General features: G+C 38.5%; 1 protein-coding gene across 1 annotated transcript; it reads left to right on the top strand.

Moving 5' to 3' along the window:
- Positions 1-484: 484 nt before the first annotated feature.
- Positions 485-19,206, top strand: LOC134747040 (Krueppel homolog 2). The gene is made up of 6 exons (XM_063681599.1): positions 485-635; positions 6,899-7,065; positions 8,518-8,702; positions 15,313-15,380; positions 16,612-16,745; positions 18,941-19,206. Exons 2-6 carry the CDS (start codon positions 6,905-6,907, stop codon positions 19,167-19,169), a joined length of 777 nt encoding a protein of 258 aa, XP_063537669.1. The 5' UTR covers positions 485-635; positions 6,899-6,904; the 3' UTR covers positions 19,170-19,206.
- Positions 19,207-19,935: the final 729 nt, after the last annotated feature.

Below are 19,935 nucleotides of genomic sequence, written 5' to 3'. Positions count from 1 at the left end.
ATAATTCCGTCCGTGTGCGGCGAGTCAACCAAAATATATGTAGGCATTGCATTCGGGATGAAGTCATTCGGTTTTTTTCCGCGGCTGCACTTCAAAACGAACGTCAGGTATTTTCCCGTCAAGCAAAATACAGAACGTGTGGTCGAACATTTTGTATGAAAAAAGTACATTCAGGTTTTCGAATCTGTATCAAATCTGTATTCCCAATTCTGATCAGGAAACCGAACGGCCAGCCTTATCCATCTTATCAGTCTAAAGTTCGCTCCAGACTACGCGGCGCGAAGCCGCTAACGCGAGTGTGGAGTCGATTTCGCTGATTAGCGAACTAGATTCCACACTCGCGTTCGCGGCTTCTTGCATGAGTGTGGAGGGACCTTAAGGCATAGACATTTTTTTAAAGTGACTTTACATCGTAAATTGTTTTACGGTTTTTAGTCCCATGGACAGCATTAATGATAGGGTGGTTCATGTCAGTGTAGTACGTCACGCAGGCTTATTTTTTTTTGCTATCTGTGAATCTGTCATGTCATTTGTCGAATCATGTTCAACTTCGTCGCGTTGTGAATATAATTTGTGGTGTTAAAATAGTTTAGAACATTAATTGTTATTAATTTATTATTAGTTTTATAACTTCCGTAAGTATTAAATACTTTTCTTATCATAGTTTTGGGATTGATATCAAGTTTTTTTCCATTTCATTTTATAACTGTTCTTAAAAAGTAAATTCTTAATTATTAATAATTGGCCGCGGAAACAGGTTTTCCTGCTTATGTAAGTCCTTGGATCGTTTTATGGTAATGTGGTCGTCAGTTGATCCTATGTGAAGGTTGTATAGTGAATTCATAAATTTTTCCTCACATACAAATTACTGTCGTGACCCACTAGACTATATTTCCAATGGTTTTCTGCTCCGTGCTAATTTATTTTTAATTCTACCTTTAGTTGGTACTTTTTTTCTTTTTATTCATTCAAAACAAGTTGAGTTCTCACAGTGAGAGCCTGTTTTAGCTGTTATCAGTTCTTTATTATAGCCTAATCTCTAGATAACGGGCGTCGTGTTTCACAGTAACATTCGCCTGAACTCGTACACTGAAATTACTCTGCAATATCCAGCAGCAGTTATGTACAGTTTGATGGAGCACTTTCCACAGTTTGACCCAGTTCTTTGTAGAAAGTGAAATGAACTTTCATCTACCTATATTCTTGACTCGCAAAAAACCTATTATGACGCAAAAAGCCATTAAAATAAGATAATATTGAATACCAGTAGTATTTTTAACCGAAGCGTGGCAAAGGTCTACGTTTTGACTTGGGCATTTTGCTTTCGTATGTCCGAATGTTCTCCTCTACAGGTCGCAATTCTCAACGGATTCTCGTGAAAGTTTGTGATCAGATTCTATGACTAAATAGATTTTTTTAGTTGATCCGGTTTTAGGAAATTATGGCGCAAAATGATGCAGTTGTGATAGCTCGCGCCTACAAATAGTCATATCAATATCATAAGTTTTTTTTATTTTTGAGACATGTTTACAAAGTAAATGGAATAAATGCAGAAAATTTGTATTGCTGGTTTAGGCGGTATTTAGATATTTAGTTTTTACTCACGAATAAGTAGCCAAATTTCATCAGCTTAGCTAAGAGCTATCATGGTGCAGTTTCCAAACATTCACTTATGAGCTCACTAAATATTATAATAGTAATTGGAGTTGTTCTAGCTATACTGATTTTATTAAAACACACATAATAAGTTATAATTAGTAAATTTCTATTAGCTTAACACTTGATGTAATCTCTATAGGGCCTAATGTCCATCCAGGGTTGCTTTAGTGCCTATTGCTTATTATAAAACTAGTCAATCCTCATGATTGGGACTATGTTGTTAAGTGGATCTTGAACCTTTCGTATGTGCATGTCAAAAAATTGCCATATAAATAGCAATCGTGACCAGGGCTCGGAACCGGTATTTTTAAAAAACCCCGAAATAGCCCAATATTTTGAATTATTTGATGCTCATTACGTAGGGATGAATCATGTATTTAGGAAACAATTTTGCATTATTAAAACGTCCCATTAAAAATGAAATTATAAAGAAAAGAACGAAAAAGAACGTAATAATACCGGTATTTTTGTATGGAGCAAATACCGGTTTCCGACCCCTGATCGTGACAATTTCATGTTTAATTTGAATATTCAACTGGATTTTTGTTACAATGTGTAGCAATATGGAGCAGATCTGCTACTAAGCATACGAAAGGTTAATATACTGGACAACTCATTTAATTAGCAAAATTAAATGTGTGATAAAGTGATGCAATTGTGATTATATTACTTTGGTATATGTATTAGTAGTAGTAAACTCTTTATTGTACAAATATACATATTAAAAATTACATGGTACAAATAATAAGATGTACAAAGGCGAACTTATCCCTTTGAGGGATCTCTTCCAGTTAACCTTTGAGTAGATGAGAGGAGAAAGTGAAAAGAGGGTGACAAATGTAGCAAAATGTACAACAAGGTACCAGAAAGATAAAGGATATAAATACATACAAAATTAATAGGATAAACATATAATATATTACACAAAAAGAAATGGGGAAAATACACTAAAAATTGGAAAGAAGTAGAAAAATATAAAGCATCATACAATACAAATATAGGCACATTAATCAATCAGATAACCATAGCTTCTTTAACCTCTCCTTGAACGACGCAAGCGATTGCGCCTGTCTGAGCGAAACTGGCAGCTCATTCCACAGCTTCACTGAACGCACTGCGAAGGACTTGCTGTATCCACGAGATTTGTGAGAGGGGATGGCAAGTGATAAATTCGCGCTAGAACGGAGACGGTGGCCACTGCCTTCAGCCAGAAATTGAAATTTTTGAGAGAGGTATACAGGAGAAGAAGGTGTAAAAAGAACATTAAAGGGAAGAGAAAGAGTGTGAAGATCTCTACGGCGGCGGATTGGAAGCCAATTGAGTTTTTGACTGTAGTAAGATACATGATCGTACTTCCGTAGGCCAAAAATAAATCTTATACAGACATTCTGTAAGCGCTCTAACTTGTCCAAGAGTTCTTCTGTCATGTCAAGATTCACAGCGTCGCCGTAGTCGAGTAAAGGCAGTAACAGAGAGCGAGCGAGCATGGCTTTGGTGTCAAGTGGAAGAAAGTTCTGCAGGCGCCTTAAAGAATGGAGCGATCCAAACAGCTTTTTGCTCAATTCAGTGACATGAGGCGCCCAGGAAAGTGTCTGATCCATGGTGACCCCTAGATTTCTGACAGTGGGTGAGAAAGGAATTGGTATACCATCAAAGAAAATTCTAGGTGCCACCAGCTCAGACAATTTGGAGATGTAATAAGGACTTCCAAAAACGATCGCTTGCGACTTCATGGCGTTGACTTTCAACCCGAAAGATGAAGCCCACAAACAGACGGATTCTAAGTCGGCGTTAATTTGGCTTACGAGGGAATCGACATCGTCAAGGTTGGCAGCTGAATAAATTTGCAGATCATCTGCGTAAAGGTGGTAGCAAGATTTTAAAGACTTAGTAATGTTATTTATAAAAATAGAGAAAAGCAATGGAGAGAGAATACCCCCCTGGGGGACGCCAGAAGAAAGTTCACACCAATCAGAAAGATTATCGTCAACTCGAACCCTCTGACGCCTCCCAAAGAGATAGCTGCGAAACCAGGACAATGAAGTGGGTGAAACATTAAAATGATTTAAAAAGGCTAAGAGAATGTCGAAATCAACTGTGTTGAATGCGCTGCTAAAGTCCAAGAGAACCAAAATTGTGATTTTTTTATTTTCTATATTAAGGTATTTCAATCACTGATGATAATAAAGACAAAGGGTATTAAAAAGGTCATAAGAAATATAATGAGATAATTACCCATGGCTATACTAATAACACTACACTGCCTACACTACATAATTACATTGCTGAGCAGCCTTTGTGGCCTGGTAACTGTAACACAACAGTTAGAACACACTTATTGCTGTTATTTAGTACTATAGTACTACAAGAAAAGTACTCAAAGCAAAGATGCAAGAAGAGATCAAAAAAGGAAACGACGCAGTGATTCGCTATGACCGACTCATAATCAGAGAAAGATCGAACGCAACAGAAAAAAGAAAAAGGTCACCAACGATAACACCAACAAAAAAAGACTCCGATGAAGAAGTGCCCCAGAAGGCACCAAATAAAATATATAAGACAAATGCTTTCGATCTCATGAACCGCCCAAGGGCAAATTCGTATCAGTCCACGAGCGAAGGAAGCGAAGCGAGCGAAGAATAGCAACGAACGACAGACCCCCGGAAACACACCACAGTAGATCAAGCAACCAACATAAACTATCATTCCCCAAGACGAATAGCGGTCATCGTGGGGAATTATGACCGCACCCTCCAACGAAAGAACACTCTAACCAGTAATCCCAGCGAAACTAAACAACAAAAAACTATACAACAGAAACTTAAACAAAAAAACAATTTCAAAACAAATGAAGAACGCAGAAAAACACTACAAAATGACATTAAAACAGAGAAAACATTGAAAATTTAAATTAAACTGCAGGGAAAGAAAAATGGAGAGAATTGGAGGAGGCCTCCACTCAAAGAGGGGTCCAAATTAAATTAAATTAGTAAATAACATACATAAACTTAACACTAACTACTAGCTATAAGAAAAATACTAACAACACGCAAAAACTTAATGTAAAATTGGAAATTTGGAAATAAAGGCTTTTTTATTTTTTATTTATTTATTTATTATAGTACTCATCATCATAGGCCTTTCAGTCTATTGCAGACTATACAGATAGTGTCAGGTAGGGTGACAACGTTTCACATGGCTGTGTAAGCCAATACGGGAGCGGCAACCACGACCGCAAGACAGGCAGGTGTAGTGTGCCCGTGGCGAACAGTTGTCGCGCTGATGACGCTTGGCTCGCTTACAGTATAGTAATAAGTGTGTTCTAACTGTTAAAATATCAATAATCGGGAATTAAATCTTCTCGGGTCCGTGGTGTAGGGTTGGAGCCGGCGTAGTTTCTATCGCGTATATATATATATCTTTACTTGAAAATAATTGTAGTGTATAACCAGCCTTATGAACCGATTTTGCATGTACAACCAGCCTTAAAGTTTATAGTCTATGATTGTTCATTATTTTAGTATGTGGGTATTTTTGCACTTTGTAATTTTTGCACCCGTTGACCACGAACGCTGTAAAGGGTTCGAAACGTCGGGATGTATTATAAATTCAATATACGCGATATAATCCGTTTTCATAGTTTTATTTCATGTTAAAATATTGCTAAAGATTCATAAAAGAAATGTTAATCTTGGAATAAGAATTAAATAATTGTAGCCGAAAAAATATAATTGTGCTCGTCTTAAGGTTATTTATAGCTTTGTTATTGTTATTTATTACTGTTATTAGATATGTATTAATCATTAATTAGAGTCTCTGTGGAAAGAAAAGCTTTGTGGAATATAAGGGAACCAATACATTTAATGACTTCTCTTAGTTCTCTTTACGCGCATACTCTATAATTAGTATAATTACTGTTTACGTTACTGTATGTATTTCAATAGTATTAATTGTACACAGGTACAATTTCAACATCTGATTAGTTTTAATTGTATATCACAATCTTTAATAAACATCTAAATTCCAGCATACAAATTGATATTACCCTTTTAAATGAAAATGCTTTTTGACGAACTGTCTGGCCTAGTGGGTAGTGACCCCTCCCTGTGAAGCCGCTGGTCCTGGGTTCGAATCCCGGTAAGGGCATTTATTTGTGTGATGAGCTCAGATATTTGTGCCTGAGTCATGGGTGTTTTTGATGAATTTTAGTATTTATATATTATATATATATCATTGTCTGAGAACCCATAATGCAGCCTCCTTATGGGCTTACCGTGGGACTTAGTCAATCTGTGTAAGAATGTCCTATAATATTTATTTATTATAAATGTAAAAAAAAAATACAATCATTCTGTACTGTACATTGTAACAAAGAATTTTGTGACGCACATGGTGGAGTATTATTGAAATAAAATAACCACCTGTTGGACTGGCCCACTTGTTGCCTTCTTGGCAGCCAGTCAGAAACTCACCACAGAGGGGCTATATAAGGGGTAAGGTAACATTAAAACAATCAAATTTTATTAATGAAGAGGTTGTTTTATGCAGCCTTAGGTGATCGTACTGCGTTATTTTTCTAAACACTGCATACATGTGAATGCTTGTTTTGGGTAATAAAGTTTGACAATTGTATGAGTAAAGAACGCTAACCAAATATGTAACGTAAGGACGCACGAACAATTTCGTAAATTGACCCGCCATTTCCTATCTCTATTGTATGCTCATAATTATTGCTATTCCTCTCGCACAGTGGCGTTGACCGCCGGCACAGAATAAGTAATAATATAATGATACAGAACGGCCACGCACCGCCCCGCCCTGATTCGAATTCCCTCGTCCCGCGACAGCAGATTGACGATCTTTTGCCGACAGTACTGTTTTTAAGCAACTTACACAATGACGCATGCCGCGTGTACAAACGTGCCGTTCGCAGATAGAAACCGCCGGCATCATAAGCGGGACAGCCGGATCAATGTACGAAATTATTCGTGCCTAACATATTCACTTTATCCAGCCTAGCTCTGTCCAGAAGTGCAAGGGCCTCCAAGCGTGCTTGCCGACTTCCTAAAGTGACCGCTGTTTATAATTTTAAACGAACACGGCACTTAATCGCGTAACTTACGTTAATTTATGTGACGTTTCGAACGTGACGTTACGTCACCAACTAATCACAAGAATTGGCATAGGTTTAGGAATCTGACTTTTCAAACAAGAGATAACCCAGAAATATTTGATGCAGTAAACAATGGCCGACACAACTGGACAAGCCGGAGACCAGGGCCCTCCTAAGGGCATCCCGGCGCTGAAGGCGCACGTGATCGCCAACAAGGTGGACGTGGCGCTGTGGGCCATCCGCATACTCACCGTGCTGTGCACCTTCGGATATGTGCTGCCGCTGTTCTGCAAGTAAGTTTTTTTTTTAATACCACGTCGGTGACGAACGCGCATACAGCCCGCCTAATGGCAAGCGGTGTCCGGGGTCTATAGACGCCTGGGACTCCAAGTGCGTTACATGCGCGTTGCCAACGCTAGATTGCTGAAGTGTTAAACACTTTCACAATTTATTTGACTTCATTCAGAATTTTTGTAAAGTAAAATATATATCAGGTAAATTATTATGTCACGCTTGAGTAAAAAAACTTGTTTTAGCTCACTAACAATGAGCCGCTTGATTTATTCGTGACCCCGTGACATTGAATTCACTCGCTCGTAGACGCTCTTGTAGCTCAATCATTTCGATGTTATGCATTTAATTGATGAGATGTTAAGCATATTCCGTATGCGAATTATTTATGCATCCATTTAGAATATTGCTGATAACATTACCTCTTATCTTTTTTTTCTGCCTATTTCTTTGAACCTGATTGTTAATTGTTTTGTACTTATATCTGAGAAGTGAAACGCAAGATTACTATCATATAATATCTTGTTATCATATAATATATTATAGTAATATAGCTTGTACATTTATAATACGATAAAAACTTATTCGTGTTCTTCATGAATTTCCGATATATTAACATACTTGATAATTAAATAATTAAATGTAATTATAGCTAAGGCCGTGCTAATGTGTAATTTGTGTATAAAGCCCTACTTACTGTTACTGTTGGTTCTGCAATTGTGAACATGTAAATAAATAATATGCAACACTTAAGTTATAAATTATATCAACTTAGTTATAAGATATTGACGTGTAAACTGTATTTAATGTATGTTTATAAATAAAGAATCTGAATCTGAATCTGTGATAATCATAGAAGCTCATTTTACAAGCTGGGTGTATTATTTTTACCACTTTCATCATCATCTTCCTCGCTTTGTCCCGGCATTTTGCCACGGCTCATGGGAGCCTGGGGTCCGCTTGGCAACTAATCCCAAGAATTGGCGTAGGCACTAGTTTTTACGAAAGCGACTGCCATCAGACCTTCCAACCCAGAGGGGAAACTAGGCCTTGTTGGGATTAGTCGTTGGGTGTATTTTTACCACTTTAACGGTTCCACAAATTCCTTCTCGGCAACGCAGTGGTCACATATCTCCGTCTTCTCCAGGGGCATTCCACGAGAATGTCCCTTACGAAATGCTTTTGCCTTGCATGGCAGCTAGTTTAATCAAATCCATCAAATCCGTAAAGCTCGAGAAAGTCATGAAATATTACGAGACCCAATATCATGTTCTCAGCCTTTTCAGAACTATTAGGAACGGCGTTTCGTGAGGGACATTCTCGTAAAAGACTCGAGAATCGTGCCGACTACCTATCTACATCCATAACACGAGTCTCGGCTCAGGGTCGCCTAATACATACCATATCGCGAGATTTTTTTGCAACAACATTCACAAATCTTTTTTCTCCCCTAGCCCCGTGTCAGCGTTCTACAAAGCCCTCCTCGGCAACGCAGCGGTCTCGGCCCTTCGTCTGCACCAGAGAATCCCAGCGCGCGAGATCCGGCCGTCGCGAGAATTTCTCGCGAGGTTCTTCCTCGAGGATTCGGCTCATTATCTCCTCTACTCGCTTATCTTCATGAACGTGGCGCCTAATTTATGTATCCTTTACAAAACATTTTTTAATAAGTACAGGTAACCAACATCTGACAATATGTGACGTTTTCAACCAAAAGGTACCACATTGTCGCTTGTCAATAAGGTTGATTTCAAATTGAAGCTGTATGGAAATAGCGCCTTATTGACAACCGACAATAAGTACCCTTTTGGTTGAAAATGGCATGTCATTAACGGGTCTAACGCGATTAAATTAGCTGAAACGTCGGAAATTAGGTGAAATAATGAAATTTAATCGCGTTAGACCCGTTAATGACATTAATTATGTCTGACAATGTTCTGACATAATTGAGTTCTTGCAAAATATGTATATCAAAAATTATCCAAAATTGCAGATGGGTAACTGGTCGGTACTGCAGCAAATTGGTTTTAAATGTTCGGTTCTGAAATGCCTTTGAAGGCTTTAATGTATGTACTATGTATATCTAGGGAGACTCTATTTCAAATATCTTGACACTGACTGTATTTTTCACAACAATTAAATTTTAAGCTAATTTTACGGTATAAGTTTTTAGAGTTCCGTACCCAAAGGGTAAAAACGGGACCCTATTACTAAGATTCCTCTGTCTGTCTGTCCGTCTGTCACCAGGCTGTATCTCATGAACCGTGATAGCTAGACAGTTGAAATTTTCACAGATGATTCTGTTACCGCTATGACAACAAATACTAAAAACAGAATAAAATAAATATACAACAAACGCGATTTTTTTTGCTGTTTTTTGCGTAATGGTATGGAACCCTTCGTGCGCGAGTCCGACTCGCACTAGGCCGGTTTTTTGTAACAATCTAATGTCGTAATTAGTTACATCTGTGAGAAGAGGTGATTCAATTAATCATAAAATTCATAAATTACCAAAAATCACTTTCAAAAAATGATTTTGTCGATGGAGTAATTGTAAGCCCGTCCTCTTTGTGCAGTCGTGAACAGTATGCGATAAAAACTCATAATTAACACATTACCATGCACGTGCGAAATGTGCCTGGCTATTATTCGGACGAATGCGGAGTGAAAGTGGTGGTGGTGGTGGGGTTTTATTCTACTTATCTGTATGAATATAACAGATACCAGTAAAGTCGTGTACCTTAAACAATTAAGCGAGAATGAGTATGTTTACCTTTTAATTAAGATTAAGTAAACATAGAAGTTTGTTGAGCAAATAAATTGATTAAATATTAGTTTAATATTCTATAGTCATTGTCAAGGCCAGATATTTTTTTCAGGGCATTGTTTTCTGCTAGATATTATAATTATATAACATACATACATATAATCCCGCCTATTTCCCGGAGGGGTAGGCAGAGATCACGGATTTCCACTTGCTACGATCCTGACATACCTCTTTCGCTTCCATCACTTTCATAACATTCCTCATACACGCTCGCCGGTTTAGGGTGCTCTTGACCTGGCCTTTCTTCAGTATTTCCCCGATCTGATCAGAGAAAGTCCGCCGAGGTCTGCCCCTTCCAACTCCCGTTTCTACCTCTCCCTTATACACTCTCTTTGTTAGCCTTCTTTCACTCATTCTTTCATTTTTTTTATAATGATTAAATCTAGTAGGTATCTAACTATCACGGCGACGTATAATTGAATCGACTTCTAGTTAATAACTAATTAGAGATCTAGTGCATAATTATTTACCATCGTATTTTCACGAAAACTTACGAACGTGTCTTTCTATTTCGGTCAATCTCGGTACATAACTTATTTATTTCAGTATCATTTCTAGGACTTTACGTTTATGCAAATATCAATAAAGCGAGGTGGTAGCTATACGTGTATAGCCAAGGCCGTGTCGACCTGCCGGTGTATCGATTATTGACCATCGATACTAATATACTGGCCATCTTTTAAAGTGTGTCAACACTATCAATTCATTGAAAATGTCAACTATTTTGATTAATATTGGATTGTCGATTAATATGAATTCTATTTAATTACTTTTCATTAGACAAATCGAACGAGTGACGCATTATCATAATTGAATGTCAATTTATCTCTTTAAGAGTACATAACCAAATTTATCAGTCAGCTGACGGTGGGGGTCCGACATGTCTGAAATTATCGGAAGTGCCAACCGATATCGGTACAGATATCGGATGGCCCCTAATGAGAAAGACAACTGTTAAAGAGTATGAAGTTTGTCTTTTTAGGGTTCCGTACCCAAAGGGTAAAAACGGGACCCTATTACTAAGACTCCTCTGTCCGTCTGTCTGTCACCAGTCTGTTTCATGAACCGTGATAGCTAGACAGTTGAAATTTACACAGATGATGTATTTCTGTTGACGCTATAACAACAAATACTAAAAAGTACGGAACCCTCGGTGGGCGAGTCCGACTCGCACTTGGCCGGTTTTTTGGCTATAAAGCCGCTGAGGTGTTTTTTAGGAATAAAAATGTTCTAAATGATTTAATAAATGCAGAAAAACATAGGTACTTTATACATTACTTCCATCCGATATCGGATCGAACAATGTGAAAATGCTCTTACTATCATTCTTGCCTCGCGTGCCTTCCATCAAGCATCGATAGTGATTCTCATAGTAAAACGGTCTGACGTGCGATGACGTCACAACTTGACATTAGGAACCGGTCTGCGATCGTGTTTACGCGTAACAGAATATGTGAAGGTTGTACGAAGGTGTCTTTTAGTGTGCATCACTTGAATTTGGCATGCGACATAATAATATACACCTTATAAAACAAAGTCCTGTTTGTATAGTCTGCATCTTTTCAAATGATTTCAAGACCGTAATCTGTTAAACAAAAGCCATTGTTTCTTATGTGTGGGCGGTCGGCCATTGTGTGCCATTGTGTCTGACAATGGCACGCGCCGTAGCACGCGCTCAGACACAATGGCGGACCGCTCGCAAAGAAACAATGGCTTTTGTTTAACAGATTAAGGTCTTAGACATAAAAATCATTTTTAAAAATGTATACTATTCTATTCGATTACTGAATATTTATCATTAAAAATATTTTAATTGACGCAAACTATAATCTTAGATTTTTATAACTTTGTATAGTAAATCTATAATGCTCTGTATTCTATAAGGATAATATTGTATGAAATGTTGACTTACCATCATATTACGTTATGGTTAATGAGTAAACTATAGGTAAACTAACTAATGTTTGCATTCTCGTACAAATTTTAAGTGTTATGCCTGTTATTTGTAATGTTATAATAACGGATCTTAAGCCGTAAAATATTGAACTTAGTACCTGCGGTTTAACCTTTTGAACGCCAAGCATTGACGTAACTCGACGTGACACTGCAATGAAGCAAAATAAAACCTTAGAGAACAATAGTGATTACAAAACAGGATATCGATATTTTCACTGATTTCGTTTTTGACATACTTAGATTAGAAGAACCACTACACAGGTGTTTTACAATATAATATTAGATAATTCTGGCTTTTAGCTCTACTAAAAACCTTTAAATAACGTATTTAAATATCAAAATGTACTTGTAACTTCCACTCAAATCTCTCAATAATGCCACATCACTACTTGGTGGTGACGTCAGGCATCGGACGTGAAGTGCCGTCATGGGCGCACGGAACACTGATAAGCGCGCGTTACTCAGAGATGTGCAAACCCGTTGTCGATTATTATTACCTACTAATTAGCAAACTGCAGTATCGTTACAATAAAATAAATGCATAAGGGGTTACATTATCACAAAAGGTCAGTACCGTCTTTCAAACCAAGTTGTTTAAATTAAGCACGAAAACAAGTACCGTAACAGCACAAATAGCAGTTATTTTAGCAAAAACAACTCCTATTACAAAATGTATGGGATTAAGCCATATCTATTATTGATGGCGCTAGCGTGTTTGTCGGAACTGCGCGAAACGATTTCTATTAGGAGATTGTTACTTTCATATAATAATATTATTCCTCCATGACTCGGTCACATCACTAGGCGACGTCAAGTGCCGTTTTTGGCGTGGCTAGCTATGCTATTTACTGGGTAAGTCGTATTATAACATAATGTTGTTTTTTTTTTTACCTTCTATTCATAGTTGAATTGTAATAAAGTTATACAATAAAGTAGAAGGGCAAAATAAAATAATGCAAATACAAACAAAGAAATATAGTTATTTATTAAAGAGTCTTTGATAAATTAAGTTTGGACGGCAAATGACGTCGGCGGCGTGAGTGGCACAAAATGTCGACGACGTGATTTACCGTCTTTGGCGGTCAAAAGGTTAATAGCGTTGTTAGATTAAGTAGGTAAGTAGAGTGCACGAAACATGGAATTAGACGAGCAACAGGTCATTTATCGCCACGTTTTACGTCGGAGCTCGCGCACTGCCCGTCGCTTTACTTCGAATTAATTCATGTCATGTCACACAAAGCTAAAACTACGTTTAATGACAAAAATGTTTATGCACTTACAGTAAAACTACGGGCCGAACACTCGTATCGACCTATGCTGTTCAATTTCCAAAAAGCGTTATTTATTTACAAGAACGGATAACGGAACGCACAATATAGTATTTTATACAATCGTGATATAATAGAGAGCTTTTCAGTCGAGTACCGTGTTTAAGCAACGAAGCTTGCTGAGTTGCTTAACTGAGGTACGAGATTGAAAAGCTTGATTATATCACTATTGTATACAATATTTTTTCTACGAGACAAAAATAGTAGATTGTTAACCAAGGGATGAAAGGCACTCATTTCTGCCGAGGTATTTTGGTGCTCGAACGCAGTGAGAGCGCCAATAGTCCGAGGCAGAAATGATGCCTTTCACCCGAGTTAAACACTCTACTTTTCATTTCGAATACGAGGAAAGTAAAATGCATGTGTTTTTTTTAAAACATGACAAGTATACATTTTTATAGTATTTTTTTGAGGGTACTTTCAATTAACAATTCAGGCAAAAGTATCGTTATTTATGGAATGGAGAGTCAAACTATAGAATGGAAATTGTATAACAAATCCATTTAAACTCAAATTTCAATTGCGTATCGTAAAAAAATTAAAAAAATCGTACTTCGAACGTAAAATGCTCTAGTGCAGACACGTATCATTTTCTGCACACCTTTTAGAACAACAATGACCCTCTTTCAGAGCATGAGAAATGAAAAATAATACTTTCAACTAGTAGAATCATACCACCAAACCAAACCAAAACCAAAAGTACCTATACAGCTAAGATACGCGAGCTGCCGCAGCCCGCGATACCTTCATACTCGTGCGCGCCCCGGCCGCGGCCGCCGCGGGCCCGGCGCCCCCGGCGGGTTGGTCAACGACACCTCCTCGTAACTCATGAGGCCCTGGTACCTGCTCCGCGCTAAATTCAATTTTAAGACAGTTTTTTTCTTGATTTTGGCCACCGTAGCCTATGGAGACTAACAAGCAACGCTAAGCGGTTTTCGTAGGGTATGAATGTTGCTATATAAAGGGTGTCACATGCACGTTTCTGACTTATGAAGCAATTGTTTCTACTACAACATAAAATAAATGTTTTTGTTGGCCAACCAATCACAAAGCAGTGCGACGCAGCAGCGTGTTTAAGTAGGCTAATTTGCTTTGAATCGAGTCTCCTTAAACAAGAAATATTTTATCAAAATGTATGAAGTTCCATTTACAAAATTTTTATAATTGACTAAACCGTATCGATAAAATTCTTATGCTTGAGTCGGTAGTGCCATAGACTATACAACGTTGAAAAGAGTAAGGTTGTAGTGTTGCGTGTGAAGTTGTAATACACAGATTATACTCGACGAGTAGAAAAAAATGTTTTATTAACAATTAACTAAATATTAATTATTATTTTATTGTTGTTTAATTAATTTCGGTTAACAATAACTAAATACAGACAAAAAAAATACAATCACTAAAAATCATAAGAACTAAGAAATGTACTAATTAATAAAACTAAAAATAACCTATAAAAACTAATCGAATACACCACCCCGCATCGCTCCCGATAACACAATTGGATAGATTGGGTCGGTGTAGGTACTATTACTACGATTTATTACAGGCCAATCAAATTGCCCTGTTAATTCTGGTTAATATTCTGTAGTCTGTACTTTACATTCTGTGGTTAAAGATTAAAATTGTCGACTTGCATATGTTGTTAACCTTTTGGATGCCAATGACCGACATATACGCAACGTAGGTTCAACGCCAAAGACCGATTAATCGGTCATAATAGACCACACAGCAACATACCTACATGCATATGCATAAAGTTCAATTTCAGTTTTGACACTTCGGTGACGTGGCGTCTGTATGACAGCTTTTGTGTTTGACACGGCGTCGAAAAGGTTAAAAGGTATACTTGGTCAAGCAAATCTTGTCAGTAGAAAAAGGCGGCAAATTTGAAAAATCGCGGGTTAGCAACACTACGTTTGAATTGTTCGAAAATCGCGTGTCACATATCTTATCTGTGGAACTGTTTTGTTTGTCATCGTTGTTCGATGTACATTACTGCTTTTTGTTCGTTTCCTAGGGATACCATACTTTAGTGTGCTTTACATTGTTACTGACATATCCAGCTTGACAGACTATAGATTGAAAGTTAACCTAGTAAATAAGGTCCACAGCATACGAACACTCCTTGACTCGCACAGTGATCCTGACGCCCGTCTTCTTGTTCGCGCTGCTGCATGCTGCCTCCTACTCCCTCACCATCCTCGACGTGAGTATACTTTACTTTCGTTTATGTTGTATGTATAAACTCTTTATTGTGCAAAACACACAACACAAATATGGCACAGAATAGGCAGTACAAAAGCGAACTTATCCCTAAAACGATTTAACCTTTCGTATGCCTTATCCCGTACACGTCCCACACAATTTGGACTGTTATTTACAATTTCAAGGTTATTAATTCAGTAGCAAATTTTTGACCAAGGCATACGAAGGGTAAGGGGAATTCTAGAGTGAACAACGACCAACGAAAAACGCCAAGATGATGGCCAAGCTGAACCAATCAGTGATGTTATCTGGGGGAAGTAGATGTATTTTGGCTGGCATGACGGTGGATTTTAGGAAATATCGCAAGTTCGCAAAGTATAGACTATATTTCGTACAGAAGTTTAATTAAACTGATGTGTCAGCGGAAGATCACAACTGGCTATCATACGTTCGTGCAGCTCTCTAGGGTTGTCACCTCCGCTACTCAATGCGGTCATTATCTATAAACTATACATTGATTTTATCTCATTAAAATTCTTCTTATATACACGGTGGCAAAAAAATAAGTGCAATCCCGTTGCCAGAGAGTATTTGGGATTATACTGAGCAACTTTTACTATGGGACCAACCCCAAAATCTTAAAAAAAATTGACTGGTTTATACATTTTGGTTGGTCCATTTTCTATGCAAGGGTAAATTATTTTTTCGCGATTTCGTGGTTGGTCCCATAGTAAAAGTTGGTCAGTATAATCCCAAAACCTCCCTGGCAACGGGAATGCTCTTATTTTTTAGCCACGCTGTATAATGTATTTATAAATAATTATAACCTGTACATTATTCCTCAACATGAACGAACAAGTTCAGCAGTTTCTGTGTTTGAAGCGCAAAGCAACAAGCGAGTGTAAACTACATCAATAAATGCCAATTGAGTTCCATAGAGAGACCGTGCGTGTTGGAGGGTCCGCCATCTTGTGACCTGAATCGAAAGCGAAAACAATTCACGATTCTAAGCAGGTGCTGTCCCCTACACTTCACGCTGACTTTATTTCTCATATTTAGTAGGGTCTGCCATCTAGTGGCTTAAATCTAAAAATTAAAACTTGACATAATGCTTCGCGCCAATGAACAGGGGGCTTCTGTGCTGCCATCTACAGTTCATGCACGCTCCCTATGACACGACTACAAGGATTTTGGAAGCCTTGTAAAACTAATATTACATCTCGACATTACAGACGTTGGGCCAGAACTCCCTATGGGTGGCCCGTCTCCTCATCTCGCTAGTGGAGTTCCAATCACGGAATATACTTCGCGCCGCCGCTCTTGCAGAGATCGTGCTGTTTCCGCTCGTCGTGTTTATGGCGCTTTTGTAAGTACACATACACATTGTCTATCCATACTAATATGTGGTATTTTCTATAATAAGGGACCTTATTTTCGATGGCCTTATTGTGGATTGCCGGGATCAGTGGCGAGCAGTCGTGTTGGAGGCCAAGACACACTTTGGGTCGCTGCGCCAGAGGAGTAAGTATTTATAATATGGGGCATTTTCTATGAAAAGGGACCTTATTGTCGATGGCGCTTACGCCATTATTAAGAGGCCGTAGTCGATTTTGGAGCAAAAATTTTAAATTGATACATTTAGTCGTTGAAATTATACTTGTTTTGTTACGTAATATCTAAATAACAAGTATTGGTTTCTATTAGCACGTTTTCTCATCTTGCCTTTTAATAATGAGGTCGCGAGCGTGCGTCACCGGTAATATGTGAAGAGAAGGGGCAGTTTTTAAAAATTCATCAAAAAATTATGGTGGTAACTTATACAAATTGATGTATAAGAATAGTTTCAGCAAATGTTGTAGATTGTTCAAGTATCCAAATTACGTTGAAATTAAGTCGATTTTTCAGAGAAATTGTAACTTGTTTTGAAGTAATTTCTGGAGAAAATTGAATTCGTTTAACTTTCATTTCCTCGAACTCTAAGTCATATAACAAAAATGTAATCTGATAAAGGCCAAGTACAGAATATGTGTAATACAAATTTACCATTTTTAGCAGTCCAAACTTTACGAAATTTACAAATAAGACCGACAAAATCAATGCTTTACGCGCGTTTACCTAAACGTCCTTCAGAAAAAAAATCATTACTAATTTAGCGAGTCTGTTTTCAAAAAATTGATCTGATAAAAGGCAAGATAAGAAGACGTGCTAATAGAAACCAGTACTTGTTATTTCAATTTGGTAACAAAAGGTGTACAATTTCATCGAAGAAATATATCAATTTTACATTTTTGCGACTAAAATCGACACCGGCCTCTTAACGATGTTCCGATATAAATACAATGCCGCGACGCTGTGCGGCGTAAGCGCCATCGACAATAAGGTCCCTTTACATAGAAAATGCCCCATATTATAAATGCGAAAGTGTGTCTGTCTGTTAGCTCTTCACGCTTAAACCGCTGAACGGATTTAGTTGAAATTTTATATAGAGATAGTTTGAGTTCTGGGGAAGGACATAGGGTAGTTTTTATCCCAGAAGTCATCCTTTAAGGGGGTGAAAAGGGGGGTGGATGTTCATATGGGGAATCGATAAAAAGCAGATTGTGTAATAATAAGCTACGCAAATTACTAACTGAACGCAGACGAAGTCGCGGGCAAAAGCTAGTCCATAATTCCATGTTCAGAATTTGATCTTAGAAGTCCTAGTGAAGGTGTGAGGTGTGTTCATATGCATGGTGAAGGTCCTCTAGTATGCCGTTTGTGAAAGGATCGCGATCTGCACATAGTACGCTCAACGCTGTGCAGGACACGTACCATCGTTCCAATGTATGTTAAGACAATTCGTAAACCTAATTGCAAAGGCATAAAGTGACGGAAAGCCGGTCAAGGGTATTGCTGTTATAATGATTCACGAGCGGTTTGCGAATGGTGTAATTTTATTCAAGGTTTTATTCTTAATGTTTTAGGCGCAATCCATACTAATATTATAAATGCGAAAGTGTGTCTGTCTGTCTGTTAGCTCTTCACGCTTAAACCGCGGAACGGATTTAGTTTAAATTTGGCGTAGAAATAGTTTGAGTCCCGGGGAAGGACATAGGATAGTTTTTATGTTGGAAGTCATATCCCTAAAGAGGGTGAAAACGGGGTGGAAATGTTATTCAGGCGCTGTAACTCTTTCCACTTCTAATTTATTTCTAGGCTTAACCTTTTGGACGCCAATGACGGATATATAAGCACCGCAGGTCCAACGCAAAAGACGGATTAATCGGTCAAAGACCACAGAGCAATATAGACCTACGTGCATGTGCATAAAGTTCAATTTCAGTTTTGACATTTCGGTGACGTGGCATCCGAGTGTCAGCTTTTGTGTTCGACATGGCGTCGAAAAGTTTAATAGCATCGTTCGCAGACGTTTCTGCTCGATACAAAATTAATTAAGTCAAGTTTTGTTTTAGAAGGATCATAAGTAATCATACTTATCGTCAGTAACATTTGTGTATTCCCATCGCATTACAAAAAAAGTTATTTAGATTAGTATTGTAACATAGTTATTTCTTTTTCCAGCGGCTACTGCGGCCTCATGACCCCCTTCGTGTACTACTACTTCGTGACATGGCGCTACGCGTCGCGCCGGAACCCCTACACGCGCAACACGTTCCGCGAGCTGCGCGTCGCGTGCGAGCGCCAGGCCGCGCGCCCCGGCCTGCCGGCGCCGCTCAAGAACGCCATCCACGGCGGCGTGCAGCTCGTGTGCCGGCTGGCGCCGCCGCAGGAACAACAACAAGACCAGTGAGTTACTCTCTTTGCAAGTTATGGACTCCTGGTACCAACTAGCCAGAATTGAAGAAAGTTAGTGTTTTTTTCAACACACTTGCTCAAAACGACGTTTTTATACCACCGATTTTTGGCTCATAAACCTAGTGGACCGCGAGCCAGGCGCAAATTTCGTCAGTCATCGCCTCCCGGGCGAAAACTCGTATAGCGGTTAACGGCTATGTATGATGAACCCTCGTGAACGTCAGCTGCCGCTCCGTTGGTGGGTTGAGAAATGGCAGCTTCCGAAACGCGTAACACGGTCTTTCCACCGCGATACAACCGGCTGACGATTTGTTTTATTAACAATAGCATCTAAACTATCATCTGACAAAGTATCAAATGGGAGGAGATGACGCCGATGCCTAAAAAGAATTTTCTTTTTTACATGTTCATGTGACCAGCTGACGGTCTTTCCACAGCGATACAATCGGCTGACGATTTTGTTTATTCACAATAGCATCTAAACTATCATCTGACAAAGTATCAAGCGGGAGGCGATGGCTAAATTTTTTTTATAGACTTTATTTGCTGCCATTTCTCAACCCACCAACGGAGCGGCAGCTGACGTTCACGAGGGTTCATCATACCTAGCCGTTAACCACTATACGAGTTTTCGCCCGGGAGTCGATTGGTCATGGAAATCTGTTCCTGGCCCGCGGTCTATAGATATTAAACACGCGTGCTCTTTCAGTGTATTTTTCCACTCGTGTTTTTTCATTATATTATCCGACTGAGTTAAGAAG

This window comes from Cydia strobilella, chromosome 14 (assembly GCF_947568885.1).
Source record: "Cydia strobilella chromosome 14, ilCydStro3.1, whole genome shotgun sequence".
Lineage (NCBI taxonomy): Eukaryota > Metazoa > Arthropoda > Insecta > Lepidoptera > Tortricidae > Cydia > Cydia strobilella.
The sequence above is the reverse complement of the archived record's forward strand: the minus strand, read 5'-3'. Positions and strand labels throughout refer to the sequence as shown.